This window comes from Pezoporus wallicus, unplaced genomic scaffold (assembly GCF_028554395.1).
Source record: "Pezoporus wallicus isolate ANWC-B61680 ecotype Strahan unplaced genomic scaffold, APGP_CSIRO_Pwel_v1 contig_8376, whole genome shotgun sequence".
NCBI lineage: Eukaryota > Metazoa > Chordata > Aves > Psittaciformes > Psittacidae > Pezoporus > Pezoporus wallicus.
Window position 1 is genome coordinate 21,815 of NW_026641603.1, and position 22,653 is coordinate 44,467.

General features: G+C 56.3%; 3 protein-coding genes across 6 annotated transcripts; all 3 read left to right on the forward strand.

Annotated features, from left to right (window-relative positions):
* Window positions 1-4,142: 4,142 nt before the first annotated feature.
* Window positions 4,143-5,381, forward strand: S1PR4 (sphingosine-1-phosphate receptor 4). The gene has a single exon (XM_057424534.1). It carries the CDS (start codon window positions 4,176-4,178, stop codon window positions 5,379-5,381), a length of 1,206 nt encoding a protein of 401 aa, XP_057280517.1. The 5' UTR covers window positions 4,143-4,175.
* A 999-nt stretch (window positions 5,382-6,380) lies between these two features.
* NCLN (nicalin) lies at window positions 6,381-14,469 on the forward strand. 4 transcript variants are annotated; one of them, XM_057424529.1, is made up of 16 exons: window positions 6,381-6,636; window positions 8,133-8,323; window positions 8,535-8,679; window positions 9,301-9,395; window positions 9,611-9,691; window positions 9,842-9,945; window positions 10,042-10,130; window positions 10,283-10,422; window positions 10,988-11,166; window positions 11,327-11,414; window positions 11,498-11,536; window positions 11,640-11,803; window positions 12,371-12,424; window positions 12,506-12,584; window positions 13,262-13,361; window positions 13,814-14,469. In XM_057424529.1, the coding sequence occupies exons 1-15, from the start codon at window positions 6,453-6,455 to the stop codon at window positions 13,319-13,321; spliced, it is 1,692 nt and encodes a 563-aa protein (XP_057280512.1). In that variant the 5' UTR covers window positions 6,381-6,452; the 3' UTR covers window positions 13,322-13,361; window positions 13,814-14,469. The 4 variants fall into 4 exon arrangements, with proteins under 4 accessions (XP_057280512.1, XP_057280513.1, XP_057280511.1 ...); XM_057424530.1 differs by lacking the exon at window positions 13,814-14,469 and adding an exon at window positions 13,559-13,785; XM_057424528.1 differs by lacking the exon at window positions 13,814-14,469 and having other exon boundaries at window positions 13,262-13,785.
* A 2,603-nt stretch (window positions 14,470-17,072) lies between these two features.
* Window positions 17,073-18,982, forward strand: LOC130607451 (activated RNA polymerase II transcriptional coactivator p15-like). The gene is made up of 3 exons (XM_057424538.1): window positions 17,073-17,230; window positions 17,374-17,482; window positions 18,557-18,982. The coding sequence occupies exons 1-3, from the start codon at window positions 17,195-17,197 to the stop codon at window positions 18,634-18,636; spliced, it is 225 nt and encodes a 74-aa protein (XP_057280521.1). The 5' UTR covers window positions 17,073-17,194; the 3' UTR covers window positions 18,637-18,982.
* The last annotated feature ends 3,671 nt before the right edge of the window (window positions 18,983-22,653 follow it).

Below are 22,653 nucleotides of genomic sequence, written 5' to 3' on the forward strand. Positions count from 1 at the left end.
CTGCTGCACTTGTCCCTCCTGGTGCTCCTGAGCAAAGGCACCATTGGGCTGCCCCTGTTCCATAGCAGTGACCGAATCCTCGTGTCATGGCCCTGGGGCTCAGGACATCCCCGTTCCTTCTAGCCCTGGCTCTCACCAGCCTGGGCTGGTGGCTGATCTTTGGGTTCCATCGCGATGCTCTTGTGATGGGCGCAGTGTCTGAGGAGCTGCCTGACTTCGGGGCCAGGTTCTGCAGCAGACAACAGAAACCAGACAGCGGTTCCGTGGCCCTAAACCACTCGGTATTGTTATGTACAACCACCAGAGAGGGAGGAGGTGGAGGAAGTGGTGCGCGGGACACGAACCGATGCTCTCCACACGGTACGGCAGCACCGGCATCGTTACGGCAGCACCGGCATCGTTGCAGCAGCACCGGTATCACTGCAGCAGCACCAGCATCACTGCGGCAGCACCGGTATCACTGCAGCAGCACCGGCATCACTGCGGCAGCACCGGCATCGCTGCGGCAGCACCGGTATCACTGCAGCAGCACCGGCATCACTGCGGCAGCACCGGTATCACTGCGGCAGCACCGGCATCACTGCGGCAGCACCGGCATCGCTGCGGCAGCACCGGTATCGCTGCGGCAGCACCGGCATCGCTGCGGCAGCACCGGCATCGCTGCGGCAGCACCGGCATCGCTGCGGCAGCACCGGTATCGCTGCGGCAGCACCGGTATCGCTGCGGCAGCACCGGTATCGCTGCGGCAGCATCGGTATCGCTGTGGCAGCACCGGCATCGCTGCGGCAGCACCGGTATCGCTGCGGCAGCACCGGCATCACTGCGGCAGCACCGGCATCACTGCAGCAGCACCGGTATCGCTGCGGCAGCACCGGCATCACTGCGGCAGCACCGGTATGGCTGTGGCAGCACCGGTATGGCTGTGGCAGCACCAGCATCACTGCAGCAGCACCGGTATCACTGCAGCAGCACCGGCATCGCTGCCACCGCCACCACGCGCGGTGCCCCTGCAGCACCAAGCACAGGGAGGTGCTGGGCTCAGGTTTGTTTCCTCTGGCACCACACCCGGGGTCCCCACCACGGCCCCCCCCTCCCTGTTTACCCGGAGCCCATTTCCTGGGCGAGGGCCGGTTCCTCCCTCACGTCCCCGTGTGAACTCATCCAGTGCTGGGGCAGCAGCACAAGAGAGACGTGGAGCTGGTGGAGTGAGGCCAGAGGAGGCCATGGAGATGCTGCGAGGGCTGGAGCAGCTCTGCTCTGGAGCCAGGCTGAGAGAGCTGGGCTGGGGCAGCCTGGAGAAGAGAAGGCTCCTGAAGGGGAGACCTGAGAGCAGCTCCAGTGCCTGAAGGGGCTGCAGGAAACCTGGAGAGGGGCTTGGGACAAGGGATGTAGGGACAGGCCAAGGGGAATGGCTTGAACCTGCCCGAGGGGAGACTGAGATGAGCTCTTAGGCAGAAGCTCTTCCCTGGGAGGGTGCTGAGGCGCTGGCACAGGGTGCCCAGAGAAGCTGTGGCTGCCCCATCCCTGGCAGTGTTCAAGGCCAGCTTGGACACAGGGGCTTGGAGCAAGCTGCTCCAGTGGAAGGGGTCCCTGCCTGTGGCAGGGGTTGGAGCTGGAGAAGCTTTAAGGCCCCTTCAACCCAACCCAGGCTGGGGTTCTGTGATCTGTGAAATGAAACCAAGTGTCAGGACGGGTTTCAAACCAGCCCAACTCCACCCTTCCTGGGGCACAACAACATCCACCATCGGTGCAGGGATGCTTCAGCTGAGGTTGGGGCTGCACAGCGGGACCAGGATGGGGTGGGAGCCCTGTGGGACAAGAGATGGGGCTGCCCTGCTCCATGAGCCCCCAGGCAGAGCCACCCAGGATCTCTATTTAATCAGGATGAACAGACAAGCTCTAATCGGGCCCGAGCAGCAGCACAGCAGGAAAACCTCAAACAAGTCATCAATGTGTTATCTCCTCTTGGTAGCTGCTGCTTCTGCCCCCCATATCTGCTCATGGTCCCCACTGATGGGAGTGATGGGATGCTCCAGGTTCTCAGGCTGTCCCGGGCTGCATCCCAACGCTTCCCTCTGGACACAAGGTGCTTTTCCCTCCCTGTTGGCAGGATCCTGCACCGGAGGGGTCCAGCTTTGTGCTGTTACAGCCCCTGTCTCAGCACCCAGGGTGCCCCCTCTGCCTCCTGTGGTCCCCCCAAGCCCAGCCCTCGGCACTATCAGGCAGTCTGAAGCAGATCACAGTCCTCATCTGAGGGCGAGTGCTGGGAAGCGTTGCAGGAGGGGGTGTCCTTCCCCTGCCCCTGCATCTCAAAGGAAGAGCATCTCAACTGAAAGAGCAGCAGAGGAGAAGCACGATAAAGCAAGATAAAGCCCAGCCTGTGCCCGTGCAGATAGAGATGGGCAGGGAGCTGCTGCTCCACAACAGGAACCCCCTCCTGTGGCTGAGGGCACCTCGGTTTTGATGGGAGCAGTGGTGGCCAAGGCCAGGTTGGACACAGGGGCTCGGAGCATCCTGCTCTAAGAGGAAGGTGTCGCCACGGCATGGGTTGGAGCTGGTTGAGCTTTGAGGTCCCTTCCATGCCAACCCAGGCTGGGGTTCTCTGCTTTGCCCCCCTGTGATGTCCCTGACAAGGAGCTGGTTCTTGTCTGATCTCTCCTTCCTGAGCTGCTCACGCGCTGCCAACAGCTCGAGCAGCTCCTTGGGCCCTGGCAAGGGTGCATGGCTCCATCCCCGCATCCTTTGGGCTGTGCTGAGCATCCCCAGCAGCTCAGCCTGAAGCAGGGCTGAGGGGCGAGGGTCACATTGACCCTTCTGCCCCCAGCGCTGTGCCAGGGTGCCCAGAGAAGCTGTGGCTGCCCCATCCCTGGCAGTGTTCAAGGCCAGGTTGGACACAGGGGCTTGGAGCAAGCTGCTCCAGTGGAAGGGGTCCTTGCCCATGGCAGGGGTTGGAGCTGGAGGAGCTTTAAGGTCCCTTCCAACTCAAGCCATTCTCTTTGCTCTCCACTTGGGGACCTCTCCATGGCTTTGTGTGTGTGTGGGGGGGGGGGGGGGTGAGAGCAGGGAGCAGCCACAGCTTTAACCTGAGCTCAAGGTGCTCGGGGCGTGTTTTCTCTATGCAGTTGCCCTGGGTGGGGTCGGTGCACAGGGATGTGGTTGGTGCTGATGTTGTAACTTCCCCTTTCCCACTGGGGTAGGTAGAACCCTCTCTTGTTTTGCACAAGGAGCCTCCTCCCTGCCGGGCCATAGACACGCATCTGGAGAGCTGCTGGACCTCAGCGGGCAGCGGGAGCCTCGGCCGGGTACCACTGGTGAGTGCATCAGGAGGATGGAAGCGCTGTGTTGGGAGCAGCATCCTGCAGGGCTTCCTCTCTGGTTGAGTTTTGCAGGCACAGGGTCAATGATGGGCATTGACATTGTTCAATCGCATCAGGCTGCGCTGCAGCAAGGGGCAGCAGCTTTGTGTTTCCCTGTCCTGAGTGCTGGGAAGCTCCTGACCCATCCCTGGTGGGTGCTTGGAGAGGTGCTGGTGGAGGCTGCAGGGCTCTGACCGCTGGTCCCTATGGCCCTGGGCTGCCTGGACTTGCTGCATGGACAGGGCAGGGTGTGGATGGATGTGTCCTGATGGACGAGCTGGGCCCATGGGGAGCCTGGACAGGGATGTGCCTTGGGTACATCCCATGGGTGGTGAAGGGGCAGTTGCTCCCTGCCAGGCTCAGGGGTGAATTGAATGGCACCAAAGGCAGAGCTCTTGGTGTCTCTAGGTGCTCTTAGTGGCTTTGTTGAGCAGCCCAAGGCCAGGCAGGTGTTTCCCCATCAACCCAGCACACCCTGACTCAAAGCAGCTCCTGACACATCATTTCACTCCTGTCCCACCTTCCCAAGCAGAGCAAAGCTGAGAACAGCCACAAACGATGAAGTTAGGGACGATGTCAGTGCTGTGCCTCGCATCAGGAAACTGCATTAAACAACAGGAAGCCCATGCTCATGCTTGGACTTACAAAACACCTCACCCTCCTCTCCCCTTTCCTTCCAGTGCTGCCGGCAGGCAGGACTCTGGCTCGCATCTCCACGCTGTACAGAGCTGCTGGGCTCAGCCTGCTCCAGCCACAGCCCCCTGGTGCCTCTGCTCTGCTCCCAAGCCTTGCTCCATCCTGCATCCCAAAGCTCAGAGGATGGATGGTCCGGAGCGGAGCTGGCTGGCGAATCTCTCCCTTCCCCTTGGCTCTGCTCAGTATCCCGAGCTCAGACTTGAGCTGCTCGACAGGCAAAGCTCCTGCCTGGAGCTGGCTGCCCTGAGGAACGTGAACATCATCCTGCAGCACTACAACTTCACGGGCAAGCTGAGCAACAGGCAGGCCGGGGACGAGGGCACTGGGCTCACCCGCACAGCGTTCGCCGTCATCAGCTGCATCATCATCCTGGAGAACCTGCTGGTGCTCTTGGCCATCCTGCGGTGCCTGCGAGCGCGCCGCTGGGTCTACTCCTGCATCGCCAGCATCACGTTGAGCGACCTGCTGGCCGGGGCTGCCTACCTGTGCAACCTCTGCCTCTCGGGCAGGAAAACCTTCCAGCTCTCCCCGCAGCTCTGGTTCCTGCGGGAAGGAACCCTCTTCATGGCGCTGGCCGCCTCCACCTTCAGCTTGCTGGTGACCGCCATCGAGCGCTACAGTGCCATGGTGAGGCCCATCGCTGAGAACGAAGCCAGCAAGACCCTGCGCTTACGGGGCCTCATCGTGTGCTGCTGGCTCTTGGCCTTCGTCATCGGGCTGCTCCCGCTGCTGGGCTGGAACTGCCTGTGCCACTTGAGCGCCTGCTCCGTCCTCCTGCCTCTCTACTCCAAGAACTACATCCTTTTCTCCGTGGTCATGTTCAGCATCATCCTCCTGGGGATCCTCGGCCTCTACATCTCCATCTTCCAGCTGGTCCAGGCCAGCTCGAGGCAAACCAGCTCGAGGCACAGCCGCAAGCGGTCCCTGCGCTTGCTCAAGACCGTGCTGATGATCTTGGGGGCCTTCATCATCTGCTGGAGCCCCCTCTTTGTCCTGCTGCTCTTGGACGTCTTCTGCGAGCCCCGGAGCTGCGCCCACCTCCACAGCCTGGACTGGACCTTGGCTCTGGCCATGCTGAACTCGGGGGTGAACCCCGTCATTTACTCCCTGCGCAGCGTGGAGGTTCGCCGCGCCGTGGGGAGCCTCCTGTGCTGCTGCTGCGTCCGCCTCGGCCTTTGCGAGCCCGGGAGCTGCTTGGTCGTCACGGACATCAACTCGGGTTCATCCACCGAGAGCTCCCTGCGGTACCGGGAGAGCTTCCGCAGCGCCCGGCCCCGCGCTCCGCTCTCCAGTAACTCCAGCATGATGAGCAACCTGCCCAGCCTCTGAGGGCGGCGAGCAGGAGATGCCCCACAGCTCACCAGGACCTCCTGCTGCTGGGCCTGGCCCGGCTGAGGCCAACCCAAGCAGCTCGGGTTTGATTGAGTGTGGCTCCATCCCAGTTGTTGGCTTTCCGGTCGCTTCAGCCCGGGGTACGGCTCCGGTGGGGTGGGAGTGAAGGATGCGGGCACATCCCTCTGTTGGGTTGGAAGCGGACCCTGTTCTATGGATGATCCTTTTCCCCACACCGGTGTTTGCAGCAATCACTGCAAGAGTCATCGTCACCCAGGGACTGCAGTGGGGCGGAGCGGCTGCAGGTTCCTCCAGGGGATGGAAGGGTCTGATCCTGGCCCGTCCGGAGGAGGGGGTGGCACAAGAGATGTTCTGAGGGTCTCCACCTCCCGATGGGCTGGAAGAAGCAGAGGAGGCAGCTCAGGAGCCACAAGCTCAGCAGCCACACACAGATCCCCATCCCCGCCCCACTGATGCCTCTGCCCCTTCCATTTAGCACCGGAGATCCCGAGGTCCTGCAGCTCCAAGGGCCAATGGGGACCCGCTCCGAGGTGGCTTTGCCCCCGCTTGGAGCCCTTCGCTTTGGGGCCGGGGCTGAGCAGCTCCTGTGGGAGCCGTGGGAAGCTCCAAACCAGCCCCAGGGCCCGATGGAGCCCGGTTCGTGCCTCGCATTCCCCCTTCCCCATTCCCACACCCGCGGCACCGGGCAGCTCCCGGCTCTCCCCAATAAACGGAGCTGCCGGAACAGCTGCGCCCGAGCTCTCATTCATGGCCCGGGGGAAACCGGCACCGGCAGCGCCCTCCATGCCCAACCGGGGGCGGGGAGGGGGGGAAGCAACGGGGCCGTGACCGGGGTTGGGGGGAGGGGTGTCCCGGTGTTCTCCGGTCGGAGCGCCCCCTGCAGCCCCGACGGGAGCACGAACGGAGGCGCCTACAACTCCCAGCGTCCCTTGCGGCGGCGCCTCGAACTACAGCTCCCAGCATCCCGCGGGAGCGGTGCGTGCCGTGCGTGGCCGGTGGAGCGGGGCCGCAGCGGCGGGGCCGGGGGCCGGTGCCGGTGCCGCGGCGATGCTGGAGGAGGCGGGCGAGGTGCTGGAATCGGTGCTGAAGGCTTCGTGCCTGCCGCTGAGCTTCCTGCTCTTCGTGCCCGCCGTGCTGCTGCTGCTGCTGGGCCCGCCGCCCGCCGCGGAGGCCGCGCACGAGTTCACCGTGTACCGCATGCAGCAGTACGAGCTGGGCGGGCAGCCCTACGGTGAGACACCGGGCTCGGGCCTCCGGGAGGGCGAATCCCCCCCCTCGCTTTCCCTCCGTCCCTTCTTCTCTGCCTCCCTCCTTCCCGTTCAGCGGTGGTGGGGACCCGCCAAGAGCCCAGAGCCCGGGGAGGGGCCCAGCGAAGGCCGCGAAGCCACGGGCGGCCAAGCGCAGGCCGCGGGGAAGCCGCAGCCGGGCCCCGTCGGGCAAAGCCCAGGCTCAGCGGGAGCAGGAGGGGGCCCCGCAGGGTGAGCCGGGGGTGGCCGGGGCTCCCGCTGTGCCCTGCAGGCTCCTGCATGTGGGGTTTACTCCGCAGCTCTGTGGCACGTTGGGGAGCTTGGTGCTGAGCTCGTTTCTGTTCTCCTGCCTTTGAGCCCTCAGTGGCTCCTCAGGCTCTAGCAGCATCTCCATTCGGGAGTCTGTCCTTGTACAGCTGCTCCTTTATGCTACCGGTGACCTCCAGCTCCTCCGTTCTGTTGCTGGTTGTGCAACACCTTCCTTACGGTCAAACCTGTTCTGTGAATCATTGAAGTGCTGAAGCTCTCAGTCTCCTCCTCCTGCACTCGCTAACCCAGAGCCAAGCGGGGTTCCTGACTCTCCCGGAGGTACCTCCACATTGTTGAGAGCCTCGCTGGGTCCCAGGCAGATGCGCTCGTGGGTCTCCTGCCATCTCCTTGTGTGGTTGAGAGCTGGGCTGGGTCAGCCTGGAGAAGAGAAGGTTCCTTAAGGAGAGACCTTAGAGCAGCTCCAGTGCCTAAAGGGGCTGCAGGAAACCTGGAGAGGGGCTTGGGACAAGGGATGTAGGGACAGGCCAAGGGGAATGGCTTGAACCGGCCCGAGGGGAGACTGAGATGAGCTCTTAGGCAGAAGCTCTTCCCTGGGAGGGTGCTGAGGCGCTGGCACAGGGTGCCCAGAGAAGCTGTGGCTGCCCCATCCCTGGCAGTGTTCAAGGGCGGGTTGGACACAGGGGCTTGGAGCAAGCTGCTCCAGTGGAAGAGTTCCCTGCCTGTGGCAGGGGGTTGGAGCTTTAAGGTCCCTTCCAACTCGTTCTCTGGTTCTATTTATACAAGATGTCCTTGTGGTCTGCTCTTGGAGAGTTCTGGAGCTGCTGGAAAGCCTCCAGGCTGCTGCTCTCCCAGAGGATTGCATTTTCATGTGAGGGATTTGATACGCTGGGACTGAGAGCAGGAGAGAGGGAGCAGTTCAAAGCAGGCTGCACAGAAACATCCCGGTGCCTGAGCCAGGCCAGCCTGCGTGGTTGTGGTGGAGAGGAACCTTGGGGAAGGCTGTGTAGTGCTTCAGGGAGGTGAGTCAGGCAGGATGTGGCTGCACAGGTGGATGCAAGGCAAACCCCCAGATCTCTGTCCCTTCTTGGATGGAGGGGAAGGGACGAGGTTGGCTCTCTGCAGGTCCTGGCTGCTCAGAAGCTCACCACATTGGCCCTGAGAAGGGGCTGGGCTGGAATCTCTTAGCAAGGCTCTTGCTGCTGTCCTGCAGGCACCAGGAGCGCGGTGCTCAACACGGAGGCGCGCACGGTCGAGGCGGACGTGCTGAGCCGCCGCTGCGTCATGATGCGCCTGGTGGATTTCTCCTACGAGCAGTACCAGAAAGCTCTGCGCCAGTCCGCGGGTGCTGTGGTCATCATCCTGCCCCGAGCCATCTCCTCTGTCCCGCAGGATGTCGTCAGGGTAAAAACCAGCAGGTTCCCTTTCTCTTCCCATGGGAGATGGAGTGGAGGTGGCGGGGGGAGATGTTTGGGTTGCTGCAGGACTGAAAGCTCCTGGTTTAATGCACGTGCTCTGATATCAAGCTTGGCTTTCTCTGCTTTGGAGGTTCATTTTGCTCTGCTCTCCTGCACCTTTAGCAGCTGCTGAGTCTCTGTCTCCTTTCAACCCACAGCAGTTCATGGAGATCGAGCCGGAGATGCTCGCGATGGAAACCATCGTGCCAGTCTATTTTGCAGTGGAAGATGAAGAGCTGCTGTCAATCTATGAGCAAACCCGGGCTGCTTCTGCCTCACAGGGCTCTGCCTCGGCTGCAGAAGGTGAGTTCTGACAAGTGGGAAAGGTTTAGAGGAAGGACAGGCCTGGACCCACCTCTGGGAGCAGTCTGTTGTGTCATGCACCGTGAGCCAGTGGTCTGCTGCCTTCATGTTCTGTCTTTATTAAAGCACTTTGAGGTTTAATGGAATTAAAACACACTGTAAGAGAGTATTAGAGTATTGCCTGGCTGAGTTTAGAAATACAGCTGCGTGGAGCTTAGTTCTCAGCTTCACACTCTTGCAAGTGAGAGAGAAACTCAGGTTAAAAACCAGCACTGAAGGTGTTAAATGACTACAGTGTGGTGGGGTTTGGGAAGCTTTTTGTCTGCCTACAGGTCAGTTCACTGCTTCCATGTATTTCCCTGTAAAGAACTTTTCTATCTTTAGTGGCCTGCTGCGTGTGGTGAACTTCAGGATTGCTGGAGAAAGGGGTTTGGTTTAGCCAGCTCAAAATGCTGGGATTTGAGGACAGAATGGAAGTGCTTGGTCACCAGGTTTCCATGTCAGTGCACAAGCAGCAACTGAGAGGGCTTAGATGGTTTGAAGCTGGCCTCCAAAGCTCAAAACGATGGAAATAAGGGATGAAGCTTCCCCAGGGGCACATTTCTGTCTGGTTTGTTCTAGTCCTGCTGCACACAGCAACTGCCAATGGCTTCCAGATGGTGACCAGCGGGGCTCAGAGCAAAGCCATCAACGACTGGCTCATCCCCAGCGTGGAGGTGAGTTGTGGATGGGTTCAAACTGCAACACTGGTGGGATACCACCTTCTGTTGGGGCTTCATTTGGACTGGTAGGGGAAGTGAGGGGGGTTCTCAGCCAGAGAAGTGTCTTAAGTCCTGGGAAGAGAGGCTGCTTCAGGCTCAGTGTGAGTGTAGAAGTCTTTGTACAGGGGACAGAAGTGATGCTGGATGACACTGACTTCTCTCCTCTGCAGGGAAGGCTGACGGGGCTGGGTGGAGAAGACCTGCCCACTGTTGTGATAGTTGCCCACTATGATTCTTTCGGAGTGGCTCCAGTGAGTATCTTTCCTTTCTGCAGCTCCCATATGGCCTCTGCCCCGCTGGGTTTTCTTGGCCTTAAAGGAAGATGGGGTGGGCTATCCTGAAGGTTGTTGTGCTACAGGGGTCAGTGTAAGGTTGTCACCTGGTCTCCCTTTGTCCTGCAGTGGCTGTCACATGGGGCTGACTCCAATGGCAGCGGGATCTCGGTGCTGCTGGAACTCGCCCGGCTCTTCTCCCGGCTCTACACCTACAGACGTACGCACGCGGGGTGAGAACTGCCCTCTTCCTGCTTCGGTGTCCCAGGCTGAGTCCTGTAGTGTGCAGTGTGATGTGCTGACACTCTCCTGTCCTCTTTGACCTGCAGGTACAACTTGCTGTTCTTTGCATCTGGAGGTGGCAAGTTTAATTATCAAGGAACCAAGCGGTGGCTGGAAGACAATTTGGATCACACTGGTGAGGAGGGGGCTGTGTGTTCTCTAGCAAGGCTTCTTAATACAATGGTGTTAACTGGAATATCAACCCTCCTGGGGGAATCTCCCTGCTTTTTGGGGATGGAAATCCCAACATAAAGCAGAGCAATAAGGGTTTGGGTTTGTCTCTTCCAGATTCCAGCCTGCTGCAGGACAACGTAGCGTTTGTTCTCTGCCTCGATACTCTGGGTCGAGGCAACAGCCTCCACCTCCATGTCTCCAAGCCTCCCAAGGAGGGCACTTTGCAGCATGCGTTTCTGAGGGAGCTGGAGACGGTAATGAGAAGCATTTTAAGTAGATGGGGAGTTTGGGACTTACTGTGGGGAGCTGCAGCTCTCCAAGAGAGGGAAGGATGAAGGAGGAGTTGTGCCATGGAGGGATTTCGTGTGTTGTTGGTTTGAAGTGCAGACAAATCCTCGTGCCACAGTCCCAGCTGAAGCAGACCAGATCTGCATTTTCCACTGCACTTCCTTATGGCTTGCTGCTTGCAAAAGCTCCCCTGTAGTGACCCTAAACCAGCTTTTTCATAGAATCACAGACTGGTTTGGGTTGGAAAGGACCTTAAGATCATCCAGGTCCAACTCCCTGCCATGGGCAGGGATGCCTCAATACTAGACCATGTCACCCAAGGCTCTGTCCAGCCTGGCCTTGAACACTGCCAGGGATGGAGCATTCACCACTTCTTTTCTGACATTAAACCAACTTTTTAATGGCAGTAACTGCACCTTAGAGGTGGAAGTAACTGCACCTTGGGGAACACAAACCAGCCGGGTCTGGGCAGTGTGAGATGGGACTGTGCAGTGGGCAGTGACACCCTGGATGGCTTGTCCTTTGCCTCAGGTTGTTACCAGCCAGTTCCCAGAGGTGAAGTTCTCCATGGTGCACAAGAAGATAAACCTGGCTGAGGACATGCTGGCGTGGGAGCACGAGCGCTTCGCCATCCGCCGCTTGCCCGCCTTCACCATCTCCCACCTGGAGAGCCACCGGGACAGCCGGCGCAACAGCATCATGGACAGGAGGTGGGAGACCACCCCCCATCCAGCCTCAGCACTGCTGCTGCTGTGCTGATGGGTGAAAAACCACTGGGAGTTGGGTTCTGGATTGCTGCAGTGGGAAAGGGGGGTTCTAGAGGAGTTCTAGAGCCACCAACAAGTCTATAATCCCCTTCTTCTGCTTTAGGTCACGAGTAGACACTAAGGCACTAACCAGGAATACCAGGATCATTGCTGAGGCTTTGACAAGGGTCATCTACAACCTAACAGACAAGGTAAGAGCTGTCCATTGGGCTGTCTGCCACCTTTGTCCCGCCCAAGCAGGTGCCCTGCACCAAGGGTTTTTATTCCCTTGCAGGGCGCACCTGCAGACCTGCAGATCTTCACGGACCAGATGGTGAGCACAGGTTTTATTTGTGGGAAGGAGGAATGAAGGATCTGTGAGAGGGGCCCTGGTCCCCGTGCTTGACTCCTTTTGCTTTGGTGGTGTTTTCTTGCAGCAGATCCAGCAGGAGCAGCTGGAATCAGTGATGGACTGGCTGAGCAGTCAGCCCAGGGCTGCGCAGCTCATCGATAAAGACAGCACCTTCCTCAACACCTTAGAATATTACATGGGTCGCTACCTGAAGGATGTCAAACAGCATCACGTAAAGGCAGACAAAAGGTAAGACAAGGAGTGAAAGCATGCACATTGGCTTCCCCCTCTAATGCTTTCGTGTCCAACTTCTTGGCATGGAGCTGGAAGTGATTGGTCCTTCCTTCTCTCCTGTCGGCTTTGGTTCATGCTCTCTGTTGTCCCGAAGAGAGCTCTTTCTCATCCTCACACCACAGTAACAAGTCCCAGCAGCTCCCTCTGTGTGAAGAGCTTGTTTTGGTTCCATGCTTCCCACTCTCGAGTGCTGCTTTCCTCGGGATGCAGGGAAAGACTCAGGTCCCCTGGAAAACTTTAATGGCAAGGAGGCAACCCTGCTGGGGTTGAAGCAGTTTAATGACCATGGCGAAGCATCTTCCATGGGCTGCTCTGAGACAGCTGAACAGCATGTTCTGAATTGTACACTTGGGCCTCTGATGGTAGGAAAGACTTAACTAAAACCAGTTCAGAACTGGAATGCAGGTGGTCACGCTTCCCTGCTTCTGGCTGGATGAACTCCTTGGGAATGAGGGGCTTGGGCTGTCCTTGCCACAGCGTTGAGATGCATTGTACAACCTGAAGGGTTTCTTCTTTTCACAGGGACCCTGAGTTTGTGTTCTATGACCAGCTGAAGCAGGTGATGAATGCATACAGGTACGGAGCCCCCTTGGATGTGGGGAGCTGTTGCCTCCCTCTGTAGCTGTAGCAATTTCAGGTGTTTTTTCTTTGTCACAGGGTCAAGCCAGCAATCTTTGACCTGCTCCTGGCTGTCTGCATCGCCGCCTACCTTGGTGTTGCCTATGTGGCAGTGCAGGTAAAGGGGAATAAGCAGGAAGTGGGTGTAGTATTTCCCTCACAAGTCACATTAGCTGCAGTAACTGGTGCTCGCACCCTCCCAGCACCACAGTTGAAACAATAATGCCACTCCACTCTAAAAGCAGTAGTCCAGGATGGCTCTTTGATGTGCATGTGTTTTGAGTACCCGAAGGCCATCTCTTGCCATTTTAGTTCCCCTCCAGAACAAACAGAGCTGCATCCAAAAAATGAAAAGACTTTATCAAGTGCTTGCATCATCTCTGGGGGGGTGAGACAGGCACAAACACTTCTGTACAGCTCCAAGTTGTAATAACTCCTGTTGCACCAGGTGCACCCTGTCCTCAGGGTGAGTGCTCCGTATGATCCGGACAAGGTGTTGCATTTGCCCAGTGGGATTGAGTTAAGCCTTCTAGTAAGCTTCCACAACGCAGCATGGTTGAGGTTGGGAGGGTCATCCAGTCCAATCTCCCTGCTCACCTTAGATGTCTCCTGAATATGTCCAGGGAAGGAGATTCCACAACCTCTCTGGGCCACCCTACTCTGGTGCTCAGTCCCCCTCGCTGTAAAGAGGTTCTTCCTCACGTTTAGTTTGTGCCTGTTGCCTCTCTGTAGAACACAGTCATTTTATGAGTATTGAGAAGGACTGATGGTTACTTGTTTTCCTTCTGTTCCCAGCACTTCGGTCTCCTTTACAGGATGATACAGAGATTATCCCTTAAAACCAAGCAGCAGTGAAGCCCCAAGGCACCACCCAGACAGCAGCACTGAGCCATCGGTGAGCCCATCAGGAACTTTTTCTGCCTTCCGTTGAATCCTGCTGGTTTTCTTCCTCTGTCTCCTCTTTGCCCCTTTATAGAGGGGAGGAAGGCAGAAAGAACATGACATTTTAACTCTTGTGCACCTTTGAAGTGCTTTTCTTCACCTTCTTCCCCTGCATTTGCACCATGTCTGATTTCCTTTGCTTTTGGCAAGGGAAAGGCTCAGAGACATCAGGAGTTCTGCAGGTTGATCCAACACTGGCTGGTTCTGAGCAGCTTCTGTGAGTGTAAAAGCAAGTCCAGCACCTTCATGGACACACATGTCATACTTGGAAACTACAGAGTAGAGTGATGTATAACCTCTGCCCAGCAAACAGGACTGGGAGCACTTGTTTTAACCAAAAAGAAGTGCACGTGAAATTAAAGAGAATACTATTAGCATGGTTTCTTATGGCACCTTATCTTCCAGGCCTGGCTTTAGGAAGGTGTGTTGAGCAATTAGACTGTGCAATAACTCCCTCCCTTCAAGGAGCTGCACTGGAACTGATCTCTGCTGTTACTGGCAGGATGAGTCAAGATTGGTCAAGCAGGTTCCTTGCAGTAGGGTTTGTGCCAGGGCAGATTCCCTCCCGTCTCCCGTGGAAGATGCATTGTGCTGGGTACTTGGTTTCTCTGGTCCTTGAGCAGTTCACAGCTGCCATCGCTCTGTACCAACCTCTGGCTTGATTTTGAAGAGGTGTTCTACAGGTCCAACTGCTGCAGGGCCCTGTTCTATGCTGTTCCATGTATTTAAATGAACTGGTTGTATTAATAACAAGAGCAACCCAGCTCCTGCTGAGCTCTGGTCTGTAATCCCTTCACTCTCCATTCCTCAGCTTTCACTTCCAGATGGGGTCTGGATTTTGGGGGGGGTTTCCCATGTTCATCTGCATCTCAGGGTCTCATTTCATGTTTTTCAGCTCTTTATTAGTTTTGGAAACACTGTTCCTGGCCTGCACGTTCCCAAAGTGCTTGTTGCTGTCCTTTCATGTGCTGCCCCCAGTGTGTATGGAGGGAGGCAGGTCCCTTTAGCCATTAAAAAGCAAAACAAACCTCAAAAAGGAGTTTCATGAATGTCGTTTTAAACATGGCTCTTTCTAGAGCAATACCTAAGAGAGCATCTCTTGGAACACACACTCTCTATTACTTTTATCCTTGAGCAAGGCTAAGTTTAACTTTGCTGCTGCTCCTGGCTGGAGAGCCAAATGTTGTTCAGAGATAAGGCTTGGGTGCTCAAGAATTGTCATCTGCAGTTGAAGCTCAGAGTCAAAGGCTTCCACCAAGGCAGTGTGGTAACAGCTCTGTCCCTGTCAGGGCTGTAGTATTAAAGCAGATCTCAACAGGGAACACTCCTGATGCAGGGCCTGGAGCCAATGGCAGCCCTTTAAATGAAAGGTTGAAAGAGGCAGAGGAGGAGAGCTCATAAACCTGAGGGGCACATCACGATTTATCCTGTAATCTGGATGCCCGTTGTGTAGCTGGCTGCTAGAGAAAGTAGTTTTTACTATGGTAAAGGGCTTCTGCTTTCGGTCCAAATGCGTGGGCATCGAAATACTCTCCACTCCCATCAAATTCCAGCTTTCTCATAGCTGGAGCAGAGCGAACTCCATTGCCCCAGTGCTGCTTCCTTTGGGAAGCTGACAGCGAAGCTTGTAATAAATAGACCCTGCTATTCTGCTAGGTCTGGAAAACCCAAGGAAAAAGGTGCTGAGCTATAGTGCAGTGCATTGCTCAGTTCTGCCACTGCCGTGAGCCACGAAGGCAGAAACAACCGCTGTTGTGGTGAGATAAAAGCTCACAACACTGCAGCAGAGCTCTATGTAGCTGGTTCTTGTTGCCCCTGTTTTTATGGAGCCTTTTTGATCAGGAGTTTCCATGGCATGTAAGGAAGAAGCATAGAAAACATATGTCCACATGCACACGAGCGACTGGCAGCGGATGCTTGCAGCCAAAAACCCCTTGGCTTTGCTCTCTGCCTGGTGTTACCTGCTGCCCTGGTGCTGTCTAAGCCTGCACCTCCAAAAACCTGCTTTTCCAACAGGTTTTAAGCACTGAAGCTGTTCCTTCTGCCCACTCCCACCCTCACAAGCACTAATGGGGACTGTGTGCGGGTAGCTTGGACTGCTGTAGTCCATCTCCCAAACAAGAGGCTGCTTTGTTGCTCTGAAGTAAGTGCTACTGCGCAATAGGGACTCTCTACTCTTGTACTCCGTGTGAAGAGGAAAGGCCCTGAAGCCAAAGCAGAACTGGGTATCCCACTCCCTGTGCCTGAAGGCATCACCACGACCTCTCCAGAATGCTTCAAACCACCCCAAATTGGGGTGGGGGTGGTTTGAAATCACCCACCCTCGTGGTGGTCACAGCACAAAGCGGGTTTTCCATTGAAGAGCCATTCACTTTTGATCGAACTGATCTGAAATGATGGGGCTGCTCCTCGGTGTCCCTGCAGGTTGGGCCTTGGGGTGGGGGGGCTCCGGGTTGATCTGGTTTCGTTTCCATTTGGAATTCTTGGATAGCAATTCCATGGTGATCATCTGGAAGAGCTGCAGCTCGGGAGCAAAGAGTTGATGGCTCTGGCAGTGTTGCCTCCATTGTTTCTCTCTCGTGTGTCCTAAAGAACAAATGTATATTGAGTGACTATTTAAAAGCTAATAGAAAATTCAATGCAGTTGATTGACCTATGATTATTTTCCTTTTTTTTTTTTTTTCCCTGACTATAAATGTAATAATATTTAAGTATTTCCACGTTTTTCCTTCCCTTCTTCGTTTGTCCCTTTCGTGCCTTGGGAAAAAAACCCAATAAACCCCATGAGTGGGTTTGATGAACAGATTTGGGTGGAGAGCTGGAAGCTCCCAAAGGCCTGGAATCTCCTGGACTGATTTGAAGGGATAAACATGGATTTCCACCCTTTTGGTTTACATCACCCCTTCTATAGAGTCCAAAGCCAAATAGTAGGATGGACCCCATTTAGGGACCCTGAGCAAGATTACACCCCCCTCAAGGTGAGGCAATTCCCATGTATCCCAACGTTTTGCGCTGCTTGGAAGCAGTTAAAGCTTCTAATGCAAGAAAGCTCCAGCCTCTGCCGTTACAAATGACTCTTGGAACACTTGGGAGCTGTTTGTTCGTGTTTAGAGGTGTGTGTTCGCCGAGTCCTGCAAAACACAGCGGCCGTGGAATGGGTGGAAGGAGCCTTCGAGCCCATCCAGCTTCGAGCCCCTTGCCACGCACCTCGCACTAGGCCGGCTTGCAGCGAGCGACCGGCGGCCATGGCGAGAGCCCGCTCCCCTCACGGCCCGGCCCTGACGGGGCGGGGCGAGGCGGGGCAGCGCGGCCGCGATTGGCTGGCTGGAAGAGGCGTTGACATGGCGGGAAGAGCAGCGAGCCGCGCGATTGGCGGAGCGGCCGCGGGGAGGGGCGGGGCTTGGCTCTTGGGGCGGACGGCGGGACGGCGGCGCGGGCAGAGCTCCGGGAGGTACCGGTAGGGCCGGGGCTCCCCGCCTGCTCCCGGTGTCTCTGACGCCCGGTTCTTGCCCATAGGATGCCCAAAGGCAAGGATTTGGTGGGGATGAACAGCGTGGAGAGCGACCGGAAGGGAAAGGATGGGAAGGAAAAGGTTAGCGAGCCGCTTCGGCGGTGTGACGGGCACCGTGTGGGCTGTGGAGGCCCGGGTAATGCCTTCCTGCGGCTCCTCACCCCGCTCTTCAAAGCGGTGATCTCTGTGTCTAGAAAAGAAAGAAAGAAGCGGCTTTGAAGGCAGAGAAAAAGCTGAAAACAGAGGCCAAGTCTTCAAAGGCGATAGAAACCCCAATGGGACAAGGTGGTGAGGAGGGGGCCATGTTCCAGGTACTGAGGGCAGGGAGCTGCTCTTCCTCCATCTCTCTATATCCACCTTCCCTCTACCTGCTCCCCTTGTAAGACAGCATTCCCGGCTCTTGAGTGGCCCATGTGGCTTGGGCAGGTTCACCACAGGCTCTGTGTCCCTGCAGATTGGGTACATGCGCTATGTGCGAGTGTCCTGCTTCAAGGGGAAGGGCCTGGTGGACATCAGGGAGTTCTACGCTGGCAAGGATGGTGACGTGAAGCCAGGGAGGAAAGGTACCGGTGATGTTTGGGGGGGGTTTCCCTTATAATGGCAGGGAGAACACCCCCCTCCAAAAGTAAATCCACTCTTCCCAATTGAGGTGGGGACAGGAAGGATAAGACCCTTCTAGGTCCCTCCCAGGACCCTGCTGTGTTAGGTGTTCCTTATCCTTTAGGCGAGCTGTGTGGCGATGTGCTATAGAGGCCAGCACTACCTGGGGAGGTGATGGAAGTACTGGAGAAGGGAAGACACATTCTCCTCTGGAGCTGTGGAGTTAAGGCTCAACTCAGGCCTTTTGCTTTGGAACTTTGGCACTTGCCTCATAGTTCTCAGGCTCTGCTCTCCCTTCACCTGCCCTGGGTGTTGTGCCTGACAAAGACTGGGTTGATGTGGGCTTTCCTATTGAACCTTTTGGTCCTCGCTATAGGTTTGCGTGTGCAGGGCAGGCAAATTGGCTTCAGCTCGATTTGCTTCCTACCCATGGAGAGTGGTTTTCCTTCCAGAAATGAATTTCCTTTGGAGAAGTTACAAGTCTAAATTGCTCCCTCAGAGGGAACTGCGTAGCCTGTAATGCAAATGGGAAGCAAAGCCCTCCAGCTTTTCTGTGCCATTGGGAGCAGGGAGGGAAAGGAGCCTTGTGGACTCCTTCCAGGCTGGAAAAAGCACACCCACAATGTAAGGGATGTCAGTTAAAACAGAGAGGATGGAGAAATGGGGGTTTTCAGTGAAATACTGCCTCTGCTGTCGCAAGAGCTCTTGGGCCCTGATCTTTATCTAGAGAATTTAATAACGCTCTGGCCCCACTTCTTTCATGTGATTCTGAACCAAGGAACAAGTTGACATCTGGCTGGACCACACACCAGGATTCCCCTGCTGCACTGGCTTTGTAAGGGAGAGGCCCAGCACATCAAGATCTCTGCTGGACCTCAGAAGGAGCCAGTTCTTCTCAAGGGTTTAAGCCACACGAGTGATTTCTTGTTAGCAGCTCCTTTAAACAGGGCTGGAGTTGGCATTGGTTCCCTTGGGCAGTTGAAAGGAAACTGATGCTCAACCCCTGCCTCCTCTGAAGCCTCTCCTGCTCTCTCTAGGGATTGCCCTGTCTGCAGAGCAGTGGAACCAGCTGAAGGAGATCATTCCTGAGGTCGATGCTGCAGTAAAGAAGTTCTAACACGAAGAATCTTGGACACCTTCAATCTCTTTCCTTTCCCTTAAGTGCACTGATGAGTATAAAGGCAAAGATTCCCACCTGAAGCCTTCCCCTCACCTCCCTGGGGTTTCCTCCCTGAGGTGGTCATGCTGAAAAGACTCTTCTGTTTCCAAGGAGTAGCTTGTAATGAGCACTGGGAACCAGCACCAGTGCTTGAAGTGGGACTTGGGCACATCTGGTCCCAAGCAGACCTGAGATCTGTGCTGGTGAGGGACAAGAGGCGTGGATGGCTTCAGCCTTGTGGGATGCTTTACCTGGTGCTGTCTTCCACTGGGTTCAGTGTTGAGAAAGATGGGTTGTACACCTCCCGTTGGCTTCCTCCTTGTTTCCTCTGTGTGTCATTCAGCTTTTCTGTGTGAAGAAAGGGATTGTACTGTAGCAACTGGTTTGGCTGTAGAGGGTGAAGGTACACACAATAAAGGTGCTTGCATTATAAAAAGGCCAGGGTAGTACCTCACAGCCTTACACCTCCTTGATTCAGGCACCCTTCTTTGCAGGTTGCTGTTGGGTTTCCCTTTCAGAAGGAGAAGGCTCTCTGATGTTTGCTCTCATGCAACGTTCCCAATAATCCTGCTGGACAGAAGCAGCCAACGGGGCTGCTCCAGGTGATGGGAAGGGCAAAGGAGACTGTGAATCATTCCAGGGAACTGATGAGGAGGAAGCCTATTAAATAGAGGGGAAATTAAAGACCTGAGGAGGAAAAGGAATATTCCTTTCCCTGTGGCAGAGAAAAATGACAAGCTCTGGGAAGAGAGCAGAGAGGCTATTTTGTGCCTGAGCTCTAAATGGATCCCACTCTGGGCTCAGCTGCAGCCTTCCTCAGCAAGACTTTTCCAGACTCTTCAACAGCTTGCGTCTTCCATCTATTTTTGGGTTCTCTCTTGCCCTGGTTTCCATAGTATCCGAATGCTTCATGCTCTTAAATATATCTGACACTTGCAACACCTTGGTGAAGTAGGAGGTACCGAGGCCCTTGCTCTGTGGAGGTGCAGGGGCTGCACCAGCTCAGGGCTGTGTGGAAGATGCGGGGTGGAGCAGTGAGTTGAAGTTAGAGGCTTTCCTAAAGGTGGGATTTGTCCCTGCACTAAGGGTAGCAAGGAAGAAATCATCTGTCCTCACAGAACTGTCTCTTCAAGCCAGTTTTGGAGAGCTCAGTGCTGTGGCTGCTGGGTGGAGATGGGTGGAGTTGATGGTTGAGGTGTTCTCCTCATTTGGTGTGCAGCTAAGCCTCTGCTTCCTCTCAATAAGAGGAAGAGCATGAGGACACCAGGCTGTGTCCCAGAGCCAGGTTGCTCATGCTTTAAAGCTTCCTGTGGGATACTTCTGCCTTAGTGTTCCGAGACTGAAGGTAATGGGAAGATGAAAAGCAAGAGGGGCTGGTAAAGTGGAGAGGATGGAAGCTTCTAGCAATGGATCTCCTGCAAAGGGAAGGTGTTTGTCCCTGAAGCTCTTCATCTGCCTGGCTTGGAGCACTTTGCTCTGCACAACCTTTTGCTCCAGACCAGAAACAATCACGTTATAGGAATGAACTTTTCCCTTCTTGAGATAGGATGTTGTTGCTTGGGGTTTTCTCTGCCAGGACTGTTGTAACTTGGCCTTTGGCTCTTGGGGAGCAGATAGGGAAGGAAAAGCAGCTTGTTTTAAAGGATCCTTGACTGACTTTTCCCCTCCTCTCTATTTCTTCTCGGAGCTGGTGGTTGGTTTTCTGTCTCCTAGGTGATGTGGAAACGCAGAGCTCCAGCTTGGCTTTTGTCCTTTCCTCCCTGCCTTTAGGAGCTGGAAGGAAAAGGCAAGCACTTCAAACGCAACGAGTAGCTTTGCTGTTCCTATGTCCCCTCTTGGAGTCCTTCTCTGCTGAGCTGGAAGTTCTTCACTTTTTCTCTTGTCTTTTGGGCCCTGTCTAAATCCAGACACACCACAAACAACAGAGAGGTGCTTTTCACTCGGGTTTTATCACTAGCAAATCTCACCCTGCAGAAGGGAATCCTGGGCACACAGTGTGCTCTTCCTTTAACAGCTCTTTTGGTGGAGCAGCATCTCGGGTTTGGGCAGAAGCTGGCTCCTTCCTCCTTTGGGAATGGTGCATCTGAGCCCTGCTGTGCCCCTTGCAGCCCCCTCAATGTCGGCTGCAAAGGGGACCTGTCACGTCCCTTCTTCACCCTCTCTTGATGCCATGACTATGCTTTATCTGCCCCTTACCCCGTTGCTGCGGTGTGTAAGTGTCTGTCTGGCTCTGAGCTCTTTCCAGGTCCTCCAGTTCTGGTTTCCATGGACTCCAAAAGCTCCTGGATGTACTTTGCCTTCTCAACAGGCATTTTCCACCTGAGGCACTGGGTCCATCGAGCTCTAACATAAGCCAGGAGCAGCTTGTGCTGGAGGAGCCAACAGGGAAAAGCAGGCTGTGCATGGAAAGGTGCTTGGAAATATGAGTTGCTACGGTACGATTTGTCCAAGGTGAGAGCTTTGCTGCTGTTGCTGTAGAGGTTTCTTGGCTTGAGAATGGTTGAGCTGTTGAAAACGAGAGCAGCTTGACCTGTCATGGGCTTCCCAGTGGATGTGTCCCGATGGATGGCAAAGCCCTGGCAGTGTTTGCAGGGGATGTGAGCCGGGCTGACCAGTGGGGGGAGTTCTCTGGGGCTATTTCGGGGCTGGTTTAGGACCCTCAGCCGCAGCAAGAGCCCTGCAATGGCCCCGAGGTTCAGGCCAGGCGCTGAGGGCCTTTGCAAGGCCATTTCAGTGAAGATTCCAGATCCAATCCCACGCTCCAGCCCCTGCTGAGGCTCGGGAAGCGTTCAAGGCCAGGCTGGACCTGAGTGTTCCAGCAGCTCCACGTGCAGATGGGGACAATGGAGGAAGAAGGATACAGAGCGGGAGCCTGGAGAAGGGCTGAAATCTCTCCAGAGCACAAGAGAGGAAGGGATGCACAGTGCTTCCCTACCGAGGACCAGCGTGTTCCTCTGCTTCTGCAGGGGGATCCCTCACTCTGGGCATGACTTGAGCCTGGTAACTGTTCATACATGAGCAGTGCTCTCTGTTCTTCTCATTTCTCCCTGGGATCAGGATCCCTCTGCTCCCCCAACCCCTTTTCCCTGATCTTCCTTGCACGCATCAGCACCGAAACCTGCTGCAGTTCCTCCCATTGCAGGGGTAGAAGCAAGCCTAACACATCTGGGTAGTACTGGTACATGTGGGCTGCTGTGGGGGCCTCCATCTGCCTGTAGCATCCAGGGCAAGAGCAGAGCGAGGTGGCAGAAGCAGAGAGCCCAAGCAAGGGGAAAAGAGGCCGCGTTGTGCCTGCCCCACAGCGATGGCAGAGCCGAAGGAGCTCGGCCTGAGGCTGTGCAAAGAGCTCCTTCGGCTCTGCCATGGCGGTGGCTGCACACCATGCACACATCCTCCTGGCTCCGGGTGGGAACCCATCATCCCCCCATCTTCCCCCCGTCTTCCCCCCATCCTCAGGGCCAGGATGACGGCAGCCCCGTGCCTGCGGCACAGGAGATGCCCGCTGGGGTCCTCAGCATCGCCCCGGTGCAGAGCGGAGGCGGAGCTGCCAGCCCGGCGGGGACGGCAGGAGCGGTCCTTGTCCTCCGGGAGGAGCCGGCAGCAATAATGGCTGCTGCAGCGTGGGGCCGCAACCGGCTCCTGCCCATCTGCTGCTGTGTGATGGGGACCCGGCTCTGGCGAGCCGTGGGGAGCCGGGCCTCGAACAAAGAGCTGTGGGGCCGAGGGAGCGGGGCTGCTGCATCACCTCCGTGTCCCAACCTCGGCTCAGAGCTCCGATTTAACCAACCCGTTCCTCAGCCGGAGGAGAAGGGAGCAAACCCCGGGGACGTGATACCGGGCACCCCGTGCCCTTTGTTAGCACCGCACCAGCGAGCTCCTCCTTAAAGGACCCTCCTCATCCCCTCGCAATGAGCAGCCCCGGGGGCACCATCACCCCTACAACCCCCCCTTTTCCCCTCTCAACCCCCAGCATCC